The sequence below is a fragment of the Scyliorhinus torazame genome, chromosome 21, assembly GCF_047496885.1.
Source record: "Scyliorhinus torazame isolate Kashiwa2021f chromosome 21, sScyTor2.1, whole genome shotgun sequence".
In the NCBI taxonomy this organism is placed as follows: Eukaryota; Metazoa; Chordata; class Chondrichthyes; order Carcharhiniformes; family Scyliorhinidae; genus Scyliorhinus; species Scyliorhinus torazame.
Window position 1 is genome coordinate 78,798,360 of NC_092727.1, and position 18,872 is coordinate 78,817,231.

Below are 18,872 nucleotides of genomic sequence, written 5' to 3' on the forward strand. Positions count from 1 at the left end.
TTTGTGAGGACCAGTACTGAATGGAGCTTGCCCAACATCTCCGAGGTGAAGGAGATTGATTCTAAAGCCTCAGGTACCTCGGAAATCTGCAGATTAGAGTAAGGCTTACTGCCTCGCTTTGGATCTCACAACGTGTTGCGAGCCAGATAGATTCTGGGAGCGGGGTCTCCCGGCTTTTATCGGCCACGCTGCTCTGCGGCGAGCTGCTTTTCCGGCGCAGTGTGGCCAGCAATTGTGCCCATAGACCCCTACTGTGCAGAGAGGCCATTCGGCCCATTGTCTGCACCGACCCTTCGAAAGACCACCCTACCGAAGCCCAAATCCCCATCCTGTAACCCCATCCTAAGGGACAATTTAATATGGCTTAACCTGCACATCTTTGGACTGTGGGAGGAAACCGAAGCACCAGGAGGAAACCTACGCAGACACAGGGAGAACATGCAAACTCCACACAGACAGTCATCTGAGGTCGCAATTGAAACCAGGTCCCTGGTGCTGTGATGCAGCAGTGCTAACCACTGTGCCACCGTGCTGCCTATACATAAATCAGGATAGAACAGTCAAGTGTGAGGAATGTAGAAAATTATTAGATATATTGTATTTTTATCTCTTGCAGTTAGGTTATTAAAATAATTTAGGTTAAGGTATCCATATCTGCTAAAGCTGTGTTTCAGGGGTTAAGAGCTAGGCATCTGTGATTAGTCATGGGAGGCTCTGGGTCTGTTTCTGAGTTTGGTTTTGAAGCCCTGTCTGTGTCTGTTCTTAATTTAATTTTAGAGGTCTGCTCTGGATTCTGAGGGTATTAGGTGTGTTTCCCAGGCTGACTTCTGAAAGTTCTCTCCCAAAGACTTTATGAATAAATTTGAAAGCCATTGAGTGTTAACTTTATTAATAAGTGGCATTTGACCTGTGTGTGTGAATTTTGCTTCATTAAAATTTTAGACGTAGATGGGGAAGTAAGCTCAAAGACCTATGTTTATGTTTTTAAAGAACTGTTCAACTGTTAGTTGAAAAGTGTTTTTTCCTTGGATGTTACTGTGGAGTTAACCCTGGAGTTAACCCATTAATAATGTTTGTTCTGATACAAAAAATCCCTGTTTGTCAATGAATCACTGCGGGGCAGGAGTGGGAGAGAGAGAGAGAACACCTGGACATGCTATTGGCAGGAGTAGGGAGGGCGTTGGAGATATGTGGAAGGTGAAGATCAAGCAGAAAGGAGTGAGGAGGCCGCCCCTCCCACCCATCGCAGCAGGTCAGGACAACCTTGTATATCAGCTGGACAGCGTTTATTACAGTACACTGCACAGACCATGTGCTGGATCTTGAACTAAAACTCCTCCACACTGGACCCCGACTGTTACTTGGTGCTTTGCCACCAGCGTGCTTGGCTGTAGCTTGGCACAGCTTGTTTGGCAGGAGGCAAGACTCTGACAGCACTGACATGAGTGGTTAACCACTTGGACTAAAAAGCGATTTTAGATGAAGGGCAGCCAGCGATGCAGAAGTTAAGCAGGAGCCCACGCATGGCCACAGTGCCATACTGAGACTGGACAGCAGCACAGCCAGCAGCAGATCTTCCTTCGATGCTTCAGGTACCAGCTGACCTCTGTCCATGGGAAAGACGGCTGTGAAGCTTCTTTCAAACGTCTGCTCCAGCAGGATTTTCATTCTAAACCCGTCCGCTTTTAATCTCCGCACAAGTCCTCACTATTCACATCAATGCAAATATTTAGCACTGACTGAGTCTGAGATTGTTAGATTGATTTGGTTGGCTCAAAGTTCTTTTTAAAATTAGAATCATAGAACCCCTCCAGTGCCGAAGGAGGCCATTCAGCCCATCGAGTCTGCACGGCCCTCCGAAAGAGCACCCTACCCAGGCTCAACCCGTCCACCTTATCCCGTAACCCAGGTCCCTGGCATTGTGAGCCAACAGTGCTAACCACTGTGCCACTGTAATCTCAGGGAGCACATCTCTGCCCAGTGACAAAACTCAAATCAAGCTCCTGAGAGAGCTTTATATCCTTTCTTCTTCATGTACTTACCTAACTGCTTCTTGAATGCTATTCACATCAATTATTCCTTCTGGTAACGCAAGTTTCTCCGAATTTCTCATTGGATATATTAGTGACTATCTTATATTTCTGGAACCTAGCTTTGGACTTCTCGCAAGTGGAAATATCTTTTCTACGTCTGCTCAATTGAATTCCTTCATAAGTTTAGAGACCTCCACTGGGACGCCTTCCAGAGAATCCGTACTGTGCAGAATTTGGCCCATCGAGTCTGCACTAACCTTCTGAAAGAGCACTCTACATAGTCCCACTCCAACCCCCCCCTCCCGCCCGCCCGCCCCATCCCCGTAACCCCACCTAACCAGCACCTCTCAGTCTTCTCTTTTCTGGAGGGAAGTGGCCCAGCCTGTTTGATCTGATCCCAGGGTCACTAGCTGGCTACGGTTGTGTGTTCTTACCCTGTTTGACCTGGGTCAGGACAAATTCCAGCTCTGCCATGTGGTGGACGCTGACCAGGTTTCCCTCAGACCTCACACAGCTCTTCTGCGATTCCTGCCAGCTCCTCCTCTCCGTGTTCAGCCGATAGCAGCTGCACTGAAATGGCAGCCAGCCCACCTCACACTTGGTCTTCCGGTTAACCCAGATATCTAACAGGGAAATAAAATGTCAAACAAAATGTCTCCTCAATGTTTCTTACAGCTAAACTCTTGTACATAAAACACACTTGGTACACAAAAGGTGCATTCCTGTGTTCTGAAATGTTGAAAAAAAAAGCTTTTGATTTATCCAACGCCTTCCGTCACCTCAGGATGATCCAAAAATGCTTTGCAGCCAATGATGTACTTTTCAAACTGTAGTCCCTGTTAGAATGTTGCAGCAGAACCAATTTTCATACAGAAAATTCCCACAAACAGCAATGAGATAACGCAGCGAAAATCTGCTTTCGTAATTTTGTTTGACGGATAAATACTGACCAGGGCACATCGGAGAACTTCCCTGCTCTTCTTCAAGGAGTGCCAGGGAATCTTTTATGCCAACTGGGTGAAAGGTTGGAGCCTAGGATTCATGCCTCAACTGAAAGATGGCATCTTTGACAATGTAGCACTCCCTCGGTACTGAACTAGAAATGGCAGCTTAGATTTGGTGCTCAAGTATTTGGCGTGAGGCTTGAACCCACAGTCATGTAACTCAGAGGTGGACGTGTGATGCCTGAGCCACAGCTGATACCATTCATTAGTTTTCAGGCCTGTCCTCCCTGCACTGAAGAAATTTATAATGTAGAGGACATGACATCAGAAACCAACATGATAGCTGTTCTCAATGGCTGCAGGTGAGTCCCACCCAATGCCAATGTCACTGGACGAGTAATCCAGCAGCCCACGCTAATGCTCTTGGGACATGGGCTCAAATCCCTTCACGGCCGCTGGTGGAATTTGAAGTCAGTGAATAAATCTGGAATATAAAGCTATCTCAGTAATGGTGACCATGACAACCATCATCGATTGTCTCAATGCGGCAATTGGGGATGGACAACAAATGTTGGCCTTGCCCAGGGAAACCCACATCCCATCAAAGACTAAATAAAAATACCTCATTTGTACTTCTGTGTTCAGTCTTTGGCACCGAACCTCAGGCAGGATGTATTGGCCTTGTAGGAGAGGCAGATGCTCTGCCAGAAGATTACAATAGCTTTGAGGGTTATGATGACAGGTTATATTAATTGGTTTTTATTCCCTTGAATATAAAAGATTAAAGAGTAATCTGATTGAGGTGAATAAAATGTAAAAAGGATTTGTTAGAGGCAGGATAGGGAACATATTTCTCCTAATGGCTGATAGGGATGGGGTGATCAAGTGGAATCAAGAGCCATGAACACAATCTAAATATTAGACAGCTCGAGCAGCAGAAATCTGTGGACATTGTTATGGACCAGGGTTTAGAGAACCACAAAATGTATCATGGAGTTCACCTGACCCACAACTTTTAATAGATTGTGGTATAGGGAGCACACGGCCCACTCTACAGATGTGGTGCAGTGCAGCAGACAGCTAACAGTAATTTTTAAAGCAAAACAATGATTATTCTACGAACTCAAGTTAAACTTTTTAAAACATACAGTGGACTTCCGGGTGCGGCTATGCAGAGCTAGGTCGCATATTCGGTAGCTCCCGCTTGGAACTGACTTTTGGGCTCTTTAACAGGGCCCCCACGGCATTTGTTTGACATTTCCCGGTGTGGGAAGAAGACTGCAACATTCCCCTGACAGTGTGCCCCAGGAATGTTATGTCTTTTGGCTACCAGACCCGGCAGAAACAGTTAAAGATTTGGCTTGAGCTGCAGAAATAGACAAAGGCCTCTTCCAGCATGCAGGCGGGGGAAGGGCAAGCTTAAAGCTGCAATCTGACTTGACTCTATCAAAGGTGAATTCTAGCAGCAGAGGGAACAACTGTGAAAAGATCTACCAAGGCCATTGAAGAAGCAGGGACGAGGCTTCCGGTAGCGGCCATGCAGGAGTAGGTCGCGCATTCGGCAGCTCCCGTCTGGAACTGGCTCTCAGACCTTTTTCAGGAGTTTCCATAGACTTTTTGGGGCAGACAGGTGAAGCGAACACTGCCAAAAGGATTCCCTCTCGACTTCCGGTTGCGGCTATGCGGAGCTAAGCCGCACGATTCGGCAGCTCCCGCTACCACGGACTTTCGGGCTCGTTAGAGGAGCCCCAACGGAACTTTTTTTTTTTGACGAAACCCGTGGGGAAGGGAAGAGAGAGGTCCCCCTCCAACTTCTATGAAACGGACCAGAAGTGTAACGGCCAAAGGAGCGGCACTGGAGCAATGGGAGAAGCGAGGGAAAGAAAACAAAATGGCGGCGGCCAGGGACAAAGGGGAGCTGCAGGAGTTCATCAAGCGCTGCTTCGAGGAGCAGCGCGAGGAGATGCGCAAGGAGATGTTGGCGCCTATGCTTTCGGCAATTGAAGGACTCGGGATCACGCAGAAGGCCCACGAAGCTAAGATCCAGGAGGTACAGAAAAGAGTCAGTCAGAACGAGGACGAGCTCGTGGGCCTGGCGGTGAGAGTGGAGCAGAACGAGGTGCTACACAAGAGGTGGGCGGGAAGACTCGAAGACCTGGAGAACAGGTCGAGGAGAAAGAATCTGCGAATCCTGGGTCTCCCTGAGGGAGTGGAGGGGGTTGATGCCGGGGCATACGCGAGCACGATGCTCGAGGCGATGATGGGCACGAAGGCCCCTTCGAGGCCGCTGGAGTTGGACGGGGCACATCGGGTGCTGGCGAAGAAGCCCCAGGCAAATGAGCCGTCAAGGGCGATGGTGGTGAGGTTCCACCGGTTCACGGACAGAGAGTGGGTCCTGAGATGGGCCAAGAAGGAGCGGAGCAGTAAGTGGGACAATGCAGAGATCCGAATATACCCGGACTGGAGCACGGAGGTTGCAAAGCGGAGAGCGAGTTTCAACCGGGCCAAAGCGGCGTTGTACCAGAAAGAAGTGAAATTCGGAATGCTGCAGCCAGCGCGACTGTGAGTCACATACAAGGGCCAACACTATCACTTTGAAACGCCTGAAGCGGCGTGGACCTTTGTACAAGCCGAAAAGTTGGACTCTAACTGAGGGTTTGTGAGGGTGGGGGGGATGTTTTGGGGGTTGATGTGTGATGATTGTTGTATATAGGGGGTCAATCACGCGCAGGAAATGTTACATGGGCTGGGAGAGAGAGACAAGGCCGCGACAGGAGCTGCGCCAGAGGGGGCGGAGTGGGCTTTGGAAGGCGCGGGGTGTTTTCCCACGCGCGGGAAGAAAGGCGGGAAGGGGAACGAAGGAATGCATATGGATTGGGAGACTCCCACGCGGGGAGGTCAATGGGACGGCGGGGGAAGCCGGGGTCAGCAGGCGTCAGCTGATTTACGGGAGTGACATGGGGGGAGCAAAAAAGCTAGACAGGGGTCTAGCGGGGGGGAGGGGAGGGGAGGAAGGGGGGGGAGAAAGGGTTGCTGCTGCACTGGCCAAAAGGGAATGGGACACAGAAGAGGTGGTCGGGACGGGGTCCCCCTCTGGGGGACTGGAGGGTGAGGGAGGCGTGGACACGGGACTGGCCCAGAAAAGGAGATGGCTAGTCGGCGGGGCGTGGGGGGGGTGAGAGCCCCTCCAATCCGGCTGATAACGTGGAATGTGAGGGGCCTGAATGGGCCAGTGAAGACGGCTTGAGTGTTCGCGCACTTAAAGGGACTGAAGACGGACGTGGCCATGCTCCAAGAGACACACCTGAAGGTGGCGGACCAGGTCAGGCTAAGAAAGGGATGGGTAGGACAGGTATCCCACTCGGGACTGGACGCAAAGAATAGAGGGGTGGCAATATTGGTGGGAAAGCGGGTGTCATTTGAGGCAAAGACTATTGTAGCGGACAATGGAGGGCGATATGTAATGGTGAGCGGTAGGCTGCAAGGGACGTGGGTGGTGTTGGGATACGCCCCGAACTGGGATGATGCAGGATTCATGAAGCGTATGTTGGGGCGCATTCCGGACCTGGAGATAGGAGGCCTGATAATACAGTGTTGGATCCAGCACTGGACCGCTCCAAATCAAGGACTGGAAAGAGGCCGGCGGCGGCCAAGGTACTTAGGGGGTTTATGGATCAGATAGGGGGAGTGGACCCATGGCGGTTTGCAAGGCCGCAAGCCAGGGAATTTTCTTTCTTCTCCCATGTACACAAAGCCTACTCCCGGATAGATTTCTTTGTTCTGGGTAGGGCGCTCATCCCGAGGGTGGAAGGGACGGAGTATTCGGCTATAGCCGTTTCGGACCATGCCCCGCACTGGGTGGAACTGGAGCTGGGAGAGGAGAGGGACCAACGCCCATTGTGGCGGCTGGATGTGGGACTACTGGCGGACGAGGTGGTGTGTGGGAAGGTGAGGGGGTGTATTGAAAGGTACTTGGAGGCCAACGACAACAGGGAGGTGCGGGTGGGGGTGGTATGGGAGGCGTTGAAGGCGGTGATCAGGGGAGAGCTAATTTCCATTAGGGCTCATAGGGAGAAGACAGAGGGTATGGAAAGGGAGAGGTTAGTGGGGGAGATTTTGAGTGGACAGGAGATACGCAGAGGCCCCGGAGGAAAGATTACTTGGGGAAAGACGACGGCTCCAGACGGAGTTTGACCTGTTGACCACAGGGAAGGCGGGGGCACAGTGGAGGAAAGCGCAGGGGGCGACCTACGAGTATGGGGAAAAGGCTAGTCGGATGCTGGCACACCAGCTCCGTAAGAGGATGGCAGCGAGGGAAATAGGGGGAGTCAAAGATGGAAGGGGAGCCACGGTTCGGAGTGCGACAAAAATAAATAAGGTATTCAAGGCCTTTTATGAAGAGCTGTACAGATGTGAGCCCCCAGCGGGGGAAGAGGGGATGTGACGATTTTTGGATCAGCTGAGGTTCCCGAGGGTGGAGGAGCAGGAGGTAGCTGGTTTAGGGGCGGCAATTGGGCTGGAGGAGCTGGTTAAAGGATTGGGGAGCATGCAGGCGGGGAAGGCCCCGGGGCAAGGTGGGTTCCCGGTCGGGTTTTACAGGAAATACGTGGACCTGCTCGGCCCATTGCTAGTGAGGACTTTCAATTCGGCAAGGGAGGGGGGACCTTGCCCCGGACAATGTCCGGGTTGCTGATCTCTCTGATCCTGAGGGGGACAAGGACCCACTGCAGTGTGGGTCGTATAGACCAATCTCGCTCCTCAATGTGGATGCTAAGTTGCTGGCAAAAGTGCTGGCTACGGGAGTTGAGGACTGTGTCCCGGGGGTGATTCATGAGGACCAGATGGGATTTGTGAAGGGGAATTAGCTGAACACTGTTCAGCGGAGGCTCCTCAATGTGATTATGATGCCCTCGGTGGAGGGAGGAGCGGAGGTAGTGGCAGCTATGGACGCAGAGAAGGCCTTCGACCGGGTGGAGTGGGAGTATATTTGGGAAGTGTTGCGGAGGTTTGGGTTCGGGGAGGGGTTCATCAGCTGGGTCAGATTGCTATATAGAGCCCCTGTGGCGAGTGTGGCTACGAATCAGCGGAGGTCGGAGTACTTTCGGCTGTTCCGAGGGACGAGGCAGGGGTGCCCCCTGTCCCCCTTGCTGTTTGCATTGGCAATTGAGCCTCTGGCCATGGCACTAAGGGAGACCAGGAAATGGAGGGGACTGGTCCGAGGGGGAGAGGAACATCGGATGTCGCTGTATGCGGATGACCTGTTGCTGTATGTGGCAGATCCAGTGGAGGGGATGGCGGAGGTCATGCGGATCCTAAGGGAGTTTGGGGACTTCTCGGGGTATAAGCTTAATGTAGGGCAAGGTGGACTCTTTGTGGTGCATCCAAGGGACCAGGGAAGGAGGATAGACGACCTGCCTTTGAAGAGGGCGGAAAGGAGCTTTCGGTACTTAGGGATCAAGGTGGCTGGGAGTCGGGGGGCCCTGCACAAACTCAATTTGACGTGGTTGGTGGAGCAGATGGAGGAGGATTTCAAAAGATGGGATGTGCTGCCACTCTCGCTAGCGGGCAGGGTGCAGTCGGTTAAAATGGTGGTCCTCCCGAGGTTTCTCTTTGTGTTCCAGTGCCTTCCCATTATGATTCCCAAGGCCTTTTTCAAACGGGTAGGTAGGAGTATCATGGGTTTCGTGTGGGCAAATAAGACCCCAAGAGTAAAGAGGGTGTTTCTGGAGCATAGTAGGGACAGAGGAGGGCTGACTCTGCCGAATCTGTGTGGCTATTATTGGGCAGCCAATGTGGCGATGATCCGTAAGTGGGTAATGGAGGGAGACGGGGCGGCGTGGAAGAGGTTGGAGATGGCGTCCTGTGTGGGCACGAGCCTGAGGGCGCTGGCGACGGTACCGCTGCCGCTCTCGCCGACAAGGTACACCACGAGTCCGGTGGTGGCGGCGACGTTGAAGATCTGGGGGCAGTGGAGACGACACAGGGCGAGGTGGGAGCCTTGGTTTGGTCCCCGATTCGGGAGAACCATCGGTTCATCCCGGGAAGGATGGATGGGGGATTTCGGAGCTGGCATCGGGCACGGATTAGAAGAATGGGGGACCTGTTTATAGATGGGACGTTTGCGAGCCTGGGGGCGCTGCAGGAGAAGTTTGGGCAACCCCCGGGAAATGCTTTCAGGTATATGCAAGTGAAGGCGTTTGTGAGGCGGCAGGTGAGGGAATTCCCGCTGCTCCCGGCACAGGGGACTCAGGACAGGGTGATTTCGGGTGTATGGGTTGGAGAAGGCAGGGTTTCGGCGATCTACCAGGAGCTGAAAGAAGAGGAGGAGGCCTCGGTAGAGGAGTTAAAGGGCAAGTAGGAGGAGGAACTTGAGGAGGACATTGATGAAGGTCTGTGGGCTGATGCCCTGAGTAGGGTTAATTCTTCCTCCTCTTGCGCCAGGCTCAGCCTAATACAATTCAAGGTTATTCACAGAGCGCATATGACAGGGGCGAGGTTGAGTAGGTTCTTTGGGGTGGAGGATAGATGTGGGAGGTGCTCGGGAAGCCCGGCGAACCACGTCCACATGTTCTGGTCGTGCCCGGCATTGGATGGATTTTGGAGGGGTCTCGCGAGAACTATCTCCAAGGTGGTGAAAGTCCAGGTCAAGCCGAGTTGGGGGTTGGCACTATTTGGGGTAACGGACGAGCCGGGAGTGCAGGAGGCGAAAGAGGCCGGTATCCTGGCCTTTGCGTCCCTGGTAGCCCGGCGGAGGATCTTGCTGTTATGGAAGAACGCGAAGCCCCCCAGTGTGGAAGCCTGGATAAATGATATGGCAGGGTTCATTAAGCTGGAGAGGATCAAGCTTGCCTTACGAGGGTCTGTGCAGGGGTTCTTCAGGCGGTGGCAACCGTTCCTAGACTATCTCGCCGAGTGTTAGGAGGAGGTCAGCAGCAGCAGCAACCCAAGGGTGGGGGGGGAGGGGGGGTGGTCTCTTTCGGGGGGGGGGGGGGAATTCGGGTGGGTGGGGGGAGCTTCCCTACGAGTACCTTTGAATGTCATATGGGGGGGGGGGCTACTGTATATGGGGAAACCCAATGTAAAAGTTCTGTATAATTTTTGACTGTTGTGTTTGAGTTTCTTTCTTTTTGTTATTGGAGGGGGGTTTGTTAAAAATTTTGTTGGAAAATTTGAATAAACACATTTTTTTAAAAAGACCTGTGACTTTGCAACCTTGTTACTACACAATCCGGAAAAATCCCAGTATACTCGTCCTTTAACATTTCAGTTGTCTGATTTTCCACTGACTTATCAACCACAGTAGGCATCATTCCCACCTGCGATCCAGCTTTATCATTACCCAAGATAAACTATATTCCTGGACAAGATAGTTTCTCTATTACTCCTACTACCACTTCACCACTCTTCACTGGACTTTCCAGCCTTACCTTATATAATGGAACACTACTCCTCTCACCCTGAATTCCACATATTACCACCTTTTCTGGCAATATTCTTCCCAAACTACATAACTCCTCATCTCTTCCCATTAAAGATTGACTAGCTCCGTATCTCTTCAAATTGTGACTTCTTTACCTGCTCCTCCTGATACACATGAGTAAACTTTACCCACGCAAGTAAATTCTTTAAAGACATCTGGCACCTTCTTATCAATCACCTCTTGATCAGGTTGTACAATCTTTTGCACCTCCTTCGCTTCCCTTGGGCTTTCCTTTATCACTTTAACAACCCCCAATATCTTATCCTGCTTTACCACATCAGCCTTCCCAGTGCTTTTCTTCAACCACCAACACTGTGACTAGTTTATTACAGTGAAAACATTTGAAACTTTTCATTTTTTTCCACCCTCCTGGATTTCTTTTTTAATCTGAGGCACACTCTCCTTATTATCTCCTATCAGATCACCTTTGCCTCTACCACTTGAGTATTTCTCATGTCTCCAGTTTCTATCCCTCACAGGCTGAAACTGGTGCCGGAAACCAAACTTTGATTTATGAACTAATTCATAATCATCTGCCATTTCTGCTGCTAACCTCGCAGTATTGACCCTTTGCTCTTCCACATGAGTTCTCACTACATCAAGAATTGAATTTTTAAACTCCTCCAAAAGTATAATTTCTCTGAGAGCTTCATACGTTTGGTCTATTTTCAAAGCCCTTATCCATCTATCAAAATTACTCTGTTTGATCCTTTCAAACTCCATGCATGTTTGACCAAATTCTTTCCTTAAATTTCTAAACCTTTGTCTGTCGGCTTCAGGCACTAGTTCATATGCACCTAAAATGGATTTTTTCACCTCCTCATATGTCCCAGATAGCACCTCCGGTAGTGATGCAAACACTTTACGAGCCCTTCCTACCAGCTTTGTTTGAATCAGTAATACCCACATGGCTTGTGGCCATTTCATTTGTTTAGCCACCTTCTCAAATGAAATGAAAAAGGCTTCTATCTCCTTCTCATCAAACCTTGGCAATGCTTGGATATATTTAAATAGATCCCCACCAAGCCTTCGACTTTGACGCTCTTTCTCTTTATCCTCATCACTATCCTCAAACTGTACATTTCCCTTTAAGTCCACCAATCTTAACTGACCGTCATGTCTGATGGCCTTTTCCGAAGTTCAAACTCTCTCTCTCTTTCTTTTTCTTCTCTATCTCTTTCAAATTCAAGCCGCTTTAATTTTTTTTCATGTTCAAGTTGCATGATCTGTAACTGAATTTTTGCCATTTCCAATGAGTCAGACTGTATCTCAGGCAATTTTAAATGCTTAGCCACCGCCATAATTACCTCATGTTTTCGCATTTTGTTTTTGCCAAATCTAAGACTGTTTTTAGTCTCTGTCCGTAAGTGTCTTTAAGACAGAATATGATAAATTCTTGATTTCTCGAGGAATTAAGGGCTATGGAGAGAGAGCGGGTAAATGGGAGTTGAAATCAGCCATGACTGAATGGTGGAGTGGACTCGATGGGCCGAATAGCCTTACTTCCGCTCCTATGTCTTATGGTCTTATGGTATTGCGTGTGACCATCTCCACCCCCAAAAACTTCAGAGCCTCTGAAAGAGCCATTGTCCACAACACACTCCCTACTTAAACTGAAATACCACACTTGAAAAGCAACCACAATATGCTCACCCCTCACTGTCTTTAAGTTCACTAAGCCAATCCAATAGGTAGACTTTTATCCCGGACGAGGCCCCAATTTGTTATGGACCAGGGTTTAGAGAATCCCAAAGTGTATCATGGAGTTCCCCTGACCCACAACTTTTAATAAAATGTGGTATGGGGAGCACACAGCCCACTCTACAGATGTGGTGCAGTGCAGCAGACAGCTAACAGTAATTTTTAAAGCAAAACAATGTTTATTCTATGAACTCAAGTTACCCTTTTTAAAACATACAGTGAACATCTTAGCAACCATTCATTCAAATACAACCCCCAAAGAATACAGCACTAAGTAATCGTTACATTTTCCTTTCAACATCTATAAGACATTAAAAAAAACTTTTAACAGAAGCACATCAGGTTTAAATTCACTACTGAGAACAGTTATCACTCTGAATTCACCAAATAATCAAGAGATAGTCTTAACATGGCAGAGGGAACATTACACCTTCTGTGGCTGGCTGCAGCTCCAACACTAGAACGAAACAAAAAAACACAGACACACCCAAGCTTTTTTCAAAGTGAAACTAAAAAGCAGAGCCAGAGCTCAGCTCCACCCACACTCTGACATAACTGCAGTAACATGAGCAGCCAAACATTTCTTAAAGCGACATTCTCATGGCAACATGGAGATCGACTGATATTTGTTAGGTAAAGATAGCCAGAGATACTTGGAGTTGAGGCACATATTAGCCTTAAGCTAACTGAATGATACGGTAGGTCTGATGGGCTGAATGGCCTCCTCTGTTCCTACATAAGGAATGGCCATCAAGGCAAAATAATAGCAGCTCATGGGGCGGTATCTCCCCAGTAGGTTTCCCTGAGATATTGCACTCAAGTGCCACCTTACCAGTTTAGTTCACTTGGCTAAACAGTTGGTTCATGATGCAAAACAAAGCCACCAGCGCGGGTTCAATTCCTGGAAGGCTGAGGTTATGCATGATGCCTTCTCAACCTTGCCCTCCTCCTGAGATGTGGTGAGATGTGGTGATCCTCAGGTTAAATCACCACCTGTCACCTCTCTCCCTCAAAGGGGAAAGCAGCCAATGGTCATCTGGGACTGTGGCGACTTTATCTTACCGTCATTTAGTTATTCTCCTTAGCGTTAAAGAGATGGGCATGTGATTCTGAGAGTCTTTAATCCTTTTTGCTGAGCTATCTTTTGGCTTCAATCTTTCATGTCTGACTCAAGGTTCCTTATATCAGCAGTGGCATAGTTGCCCAGGTCAGAACATACATACAAACATATGAATTAGGATCAGGAGAAGGCCACTTGGCCCCTCGAGCCTGCTCCGCCATTCAGTACAATCATGGCCGATCTGATTGTAACCTCGACTTGACATTCCCACCTAACCCCGATAACCTTTCACCCCTTTACCTATCAAGATTCTGTTTCCGCAACCTTTTGAGTTCCAGAGACCCACAATACACAGAGAAAATAATTCTCTTCATTTCCGTCTTAAATGGGCGACTCCTTATTTTTAAACAGTGACTCCTAGTTCTAGTTTCTTCCACAGGAGGAAACATCCTCTCCACATCCAACCTGTGAAGACACCTCTGGATCGCATATGTTTTCAATCAAGTCGCTTCTTACTCTTCTAAACTCCAACAGATACAAGCCTAGCCTGGCCAACCTTTTCTCAACAGACAACCCGCACATTCCAGGTGTTTGGTCTACGTTGCGGGTTCATGTTCTACTCTAGAAAGTTAAGCATGGATCTTGGGAGGGAGAGAGAGGTTCACTGGCATACCTGCCATCTTTTGGACGAGATATTAAACTGAAACCTTATCTATCTTCTCCAGTAGATGTAAAGGATGTAATAGTAGCCATGGCACAATTTTGAAGATGGGATGGTGAGTTCTCCTGGTGTCTTGGCCAATATAGCATGATAGCACAGTGGTTAGCACAGTTGCTTCACAGCTCCAGGGTCCCAGGTTCGGTTCCCGGCTTGGGTCACTGTCTGTGCGGGGTCTGCACGTTCTCCCTGTGTCTGCGTGGGTTTCCTAACCAGGGTGCTCCGGTTTCCTCCCACAGTCGAAAAATGTGCAGGTTAGGTGGATTGGCTGTGCTAAATTGCCCTTAGCGTCCAAAAAAGGTTACGTGGGGTTACGGGGATAGGGTGAAGGTGTAGGGATAGGGTGGAGGTGTGGGCTTAGGTAGGATGCTCTTACAAAGGGCAGGTGCAGACTCCATGGGCCGAATGGCATCCTTCTGCTCTGTAAAAAAAAAGGCAGCTGGTTAGCACAATTGCTTCACAGCGCCAGGGTCCCAGGTTTGATTCCCGACTTAAGTCACTGTCTGTGCGGAGTCTGCACGTTCTCCCCGTGTCTGCGTGGGTTTCCTCCAGGTGCTCCGGTTTCCTCCCACAATCCAAAGATGTGCAGGTTAGGTGGATTTGCCATGCTAAATTGCCCTTAGTGTCCAAAAAGGTTAAGTGGGATTATGGGGATAGGGTGGAGGTGTGGGCTTAAGTAGGGTGCTCTTTCCAAGAGCCGGTGCAGACTCAATGGGCCGAATGCCCGCCTTCTGCTCTGTAAATTCTATGATTCTATAATGTTCATCCCTCAACCACCTGCATCAAGATTGTCTGTTGCCATGTTACTGTGTCATTGGCGTTACTATGTGGGAGCTTGCTGTGCGCAACTTTTGCTGAGTTTCCTACGACAGTGAATACAGGTCAAAAAGTACCTTGATGGTTTCCGGTTGCGGCGATGCACTGCTAAGCCGCACGTTTCGGCAGCTCCCGTTCTAACGGACTTTTGGGCTCTTTTCGGGAGCCCCAACGGAAGTTTTTTCGGACCAAACCCAGTGTGGGGTTTGAGCAGTGCACTGATCTCGAAGGTGGCAGGAACGGAGTATTCGGCTATAGCCGTTTCAGACCATGCCCCGCACTGGGTGGATCTGGAATTAGGAGAGGAGAGGGAGCAGCGCCCACTCTGGCGACTGGATGTGGGATTATTGGCGGATGAGGGGGTCTGTGGAAGGGAGCGGGGATGTATTGAGAGGTACCTGGAGGCCAATGGTGATGGTGAGATCCAGATGGGGGTAGTATGGGAAGCGTTGAAGGCGGTGGTTAGGGGAGAGTTGATCTCCATTAGGGCTTACAAGGAGAAAAAAGAGGGCAAAGAAAGGGAGAGATTAGTGGGGGAGATTTTGAGGGTGGATAAAAGATATGCGGAGGCCCCGGACGAAGGACTATGTAGAGAGAGGCGAAGACTTCAGACGGAGTTTGACCTGCTGACCACAGGAAAGGCAGAGGCACAGTGGAGGAAGGCACAGGGGATGAGATACGAATATGGGGAAAAGGCGAGCCGGCTGCTGGCCCACCAACTTCGCAAGAGGATAGCGGCGAGGGAAATTGGGGGAGTTAGGGATGAAACGGGAACTACGGAGCAGAGAGCAGGAAAGGTAAATGAGGTGTTTAAGACATTTTATGAGAGGCTATATAGGTCCCAACCCCCAGAGGGAAAAGAGGGAATGCAACAGTTTCTGGACCAACTAAGGTTCCTGAGGGTGGAGGAGCAGGAGGTGGCAGGTCTGGGGGCGCCAATCGAGGTGGATGAGGTGACTAAAGGGCTGGGGAACATGCAGGCAGGGAAGGCCCCGGGACCAGACGGGTTCCCGGTGGAATTTTACAGGAAATATGTGGACTTGTTGGCCCCGCTGCTGGCGAGAACCTTTAACGAGGCCAGAGAAGGGGGGACTCCACCCCCGACAATGTCGGAGGCGACGATACCACTAATTCTGAAGCGGGATAAAGATCTGCTGCAATGCGGGTCATATAGGCCTATCTCACTCCTCAAAATCCATCCAAGCGACTCTGACTGAAGGATTGGCCAGGTCCCCAAGAATAACCCCATTCCTCCATTTTCGGTTTAGCACAGGCACTCAGCACGATCGCTCTCTTTAAAAAACAAACTGCAGCTTGCCGCCTCCCTTCCTGACCTTTGCCACTCGCTTCCCTTTTTCCTGATAATCCGAGCTCGCTGGCACCCTCTCTGAACGCCAGTGGGAACAACTCCTTCTTACCTACTCTGCCCTGGCCCCTCACAATGTTGAAAGATATGTGTGCCCTGTTAAAAAAAAAAGTTAACAGCAACTTTAAAAATTCTGTTGCAAAGCAAATATTAAATAAACACATGTATACCATATCCCTTGACATACATACCCAACAAATATCTTCTCAATCTCTCTCCTGAAAGTCTAAATTGATCCACAGTATCGACAGTCCCTTGGGTTCGAGATTTCCACTATCATTCTTGTGTGAAAGGTGCTTCCCGATTTCACACCTGAAGTTTGAGCTCAAATGTTAAAATTGTACCCCTTTGTTCTGGAAGAGGGAATATTCTTCTCCCGGGGATTGGGGGGGGGGGGGGGGCTCTGAATCATGTCACATTATTATGAATTGATCCACTTTCAAACCCTTTTGTTTCTTTCCTTTTCCAAGGGTTTGTGTTATTCATAGAATTCTGCCCCTGTTAATGCCTCTAATATTTTCAAAAAGTAAACCGTAAATCTGGACAAGGGATTATTTAATAACTCACTGTTCAGGCAGGCTGGTGAGTTTTGGTTAAGTGCTTATGATGACAAACCTGAACTTTCAATAAATGCCGCTATTTACAATAAATTGCTAAATTTAGCTCCCATCTGTCACAATGGTTGGTGGCTGGAACAGAGGAGCCAAGGACACATGGTATAAAGAGGTTGGAAAACCAGGATGTCTCTGGAAGATGTTATTCGGGTAAAAAGGAAGTGATAAAAGAGACTGTCTGAAGAGGTTTTGTAGGACATTGGGGAGTGAATGACTCCAACCATTGGGTCAAATGGCCAAGCAAAAGATGTTTAAAGGAGAGGGGATGTTTGACAGATAGCACAGAATTAGAAGACAATGGATAGAGCACATTAGCTTGGAAGGGTAAACATGAAGCCAGGCTGGAGGCCGACATCTAATGAACTAATGAGATAAAGGGCGCGATCTAACCAAATTGCAACAGAATCCCATATCGAGCACGTTTAGCCGGGTGTTCCCTGGCGCTCAGAGCTGCGAGAAAGACCACAATGTTGCAATCAGAGGCCTCAGCGGGGAACACCCCGCCAAGGCCGCACTTAGTCCCGTTTTCTGCACTGAGGAGCTCCACTCATTGGAACTCCTCAGTGCAGGAGGAAATTGGGACGCCATTTTTAAATGGCACCCCAATCTGTCGCACCCCCCCCCCCCTACCAACGACGTGACCCATCGGGCAGCACGGTAACACAGTGGTTAGCACAGTTCCTTTACAGCTCCAGGGTCCCAGGTTCAATTCCCAGCTTGGGTCACTGTCTGTGCGGAGTCTGCAAATTCTCCCCGTGTGTGCGTGGGTTTCCTCCGACAGTCCAAAGATGTGCAGGTTAGGTGGATTAGCCATGCTAAATTGCTCTTGGTGTCCAAGAAGATTGGGTGGGGTTGTTGGGTTACGGGGATAGGGTCGAGGTGTGGGCTTGAGTGGGGTTCTCTTTCCAAGGTGCAGACTTGATGAGCTGAATGGCCTCCTTCTGCACTGTAAATTCTATGATACTATTCTATCACCCCCCCAAAGACCCAACCTACCTATAAATGGGTCCTCGGGTACCCCCTCTCTCTCCTCACCTCATACACGCAGGGCACCCCCGGGCATAATCCCCAGTGTGGGCACAATGCCACCCTGGCACTGTCATCATAGCACCTGGCAGTGCCCCTGCCAGCCTGACAGTGTTACATGGGCACCTTGGCAGTGCCAGGCTGGTACCTGGGTGGCACTGCCAGAGTACCAGTGCCAGGGTGCCTGTGCAAGGGTCCCTGATCCCCTGGGAGAACCCCCCCCCCCCCCCAAGTGCCGATCCACCTGGTCCACGTTTGTGGGGGCCAGTACTGAACAGCGCTTGCCTATGATCTCCGAGGCGAAGGGGTTTGATCCCAAAGACATGGGGCAGCACGGTAGCATAGTGGTTAGCACAGTTGCTGCACAGCTCCAGGGTCCCAGGTTCGATTCCCGGCTTGGGTCACTGTCTGCGGAGTCCGCACGTTCTCTCCGTGTCTGCGTGGGTTTCCTCCAGCTGCTCTGGTTTCCTCCGGGTGCTCTGGTTTCCTCCCCCGTCCAAAGATGTGCAGATTAGGTGGATTGGCTGTGCTAAATTGCCCTTAGTGTCCAAAAAAGGTTAGGTGGGGTTACGGGTATAGGGTGCAGGTGTAGGGATAGGGTGGAGGTATGGGCTTGGGTAGGGTGCTCTTTCCAAGGGCCGGTGCAGACTCGATGGGCCGAATGGCCTCCTTCTGCACTGTAAATTCTATGATTCTATAAGATCAGGCGAGCTGCATATTAGAGTGAGACTAACTACTTTCTCTAATATGCAGATTTGCCAAATACTGATCCTGCCCACAATGGACGGGATCCAGATCGTGACGTCTCGTGCGATCCCATTAGATTTCGCGAGGCGTGCAGCTGGGTAAATCCCAGAAGAGGCATCTCCCGGCATCCATCGGCTGTGTTGCGTCCCCTTTTGGGTGGGTACATTGCGCCCAAAGAAGGAATAGGGGAAAGAGAGAGAAACTCAGGAACTTAACGGATTATGCATCATGTATTTGGAAATGTAACTTACCATCTAACCATTAATGTTTTGACCTCTGCTGCATGATAATAAAGGATTTATCAGAACTGATTGGTGTCAGATCCAAATTCCTTGCAAAATCTTACACTCAGCACAAAGCAGAGTAT

At 49.8% G+C, this 18,872-nt stretch overlaps 1 protein-coding gene across 3 annotated transcripts in view; it reads right to left on the reverse strand.

The window, feature by feature from the left end:
* Positions 1-18,872, reverse strand: part of mrc2 (mannose receptor, C-type 2) — a 603,955-nt gene that overhangs the window by 413,540 nt on the left and 171,543 nt on the right. For all 3 annotated transcript variants that reach the window (XM_072486972.1, XM_072486974.1, XM_072486973.1), the window contains one exon: positions 2,468-2,656. In XM_072486972.1, coding sequence (XP_072343073.1) covers positions 2,468-2,656 — 189 coding nt within the window. The remainder of the gene's footprint in view (positions 1-2,467; positions 2,657-18,872) is intronic.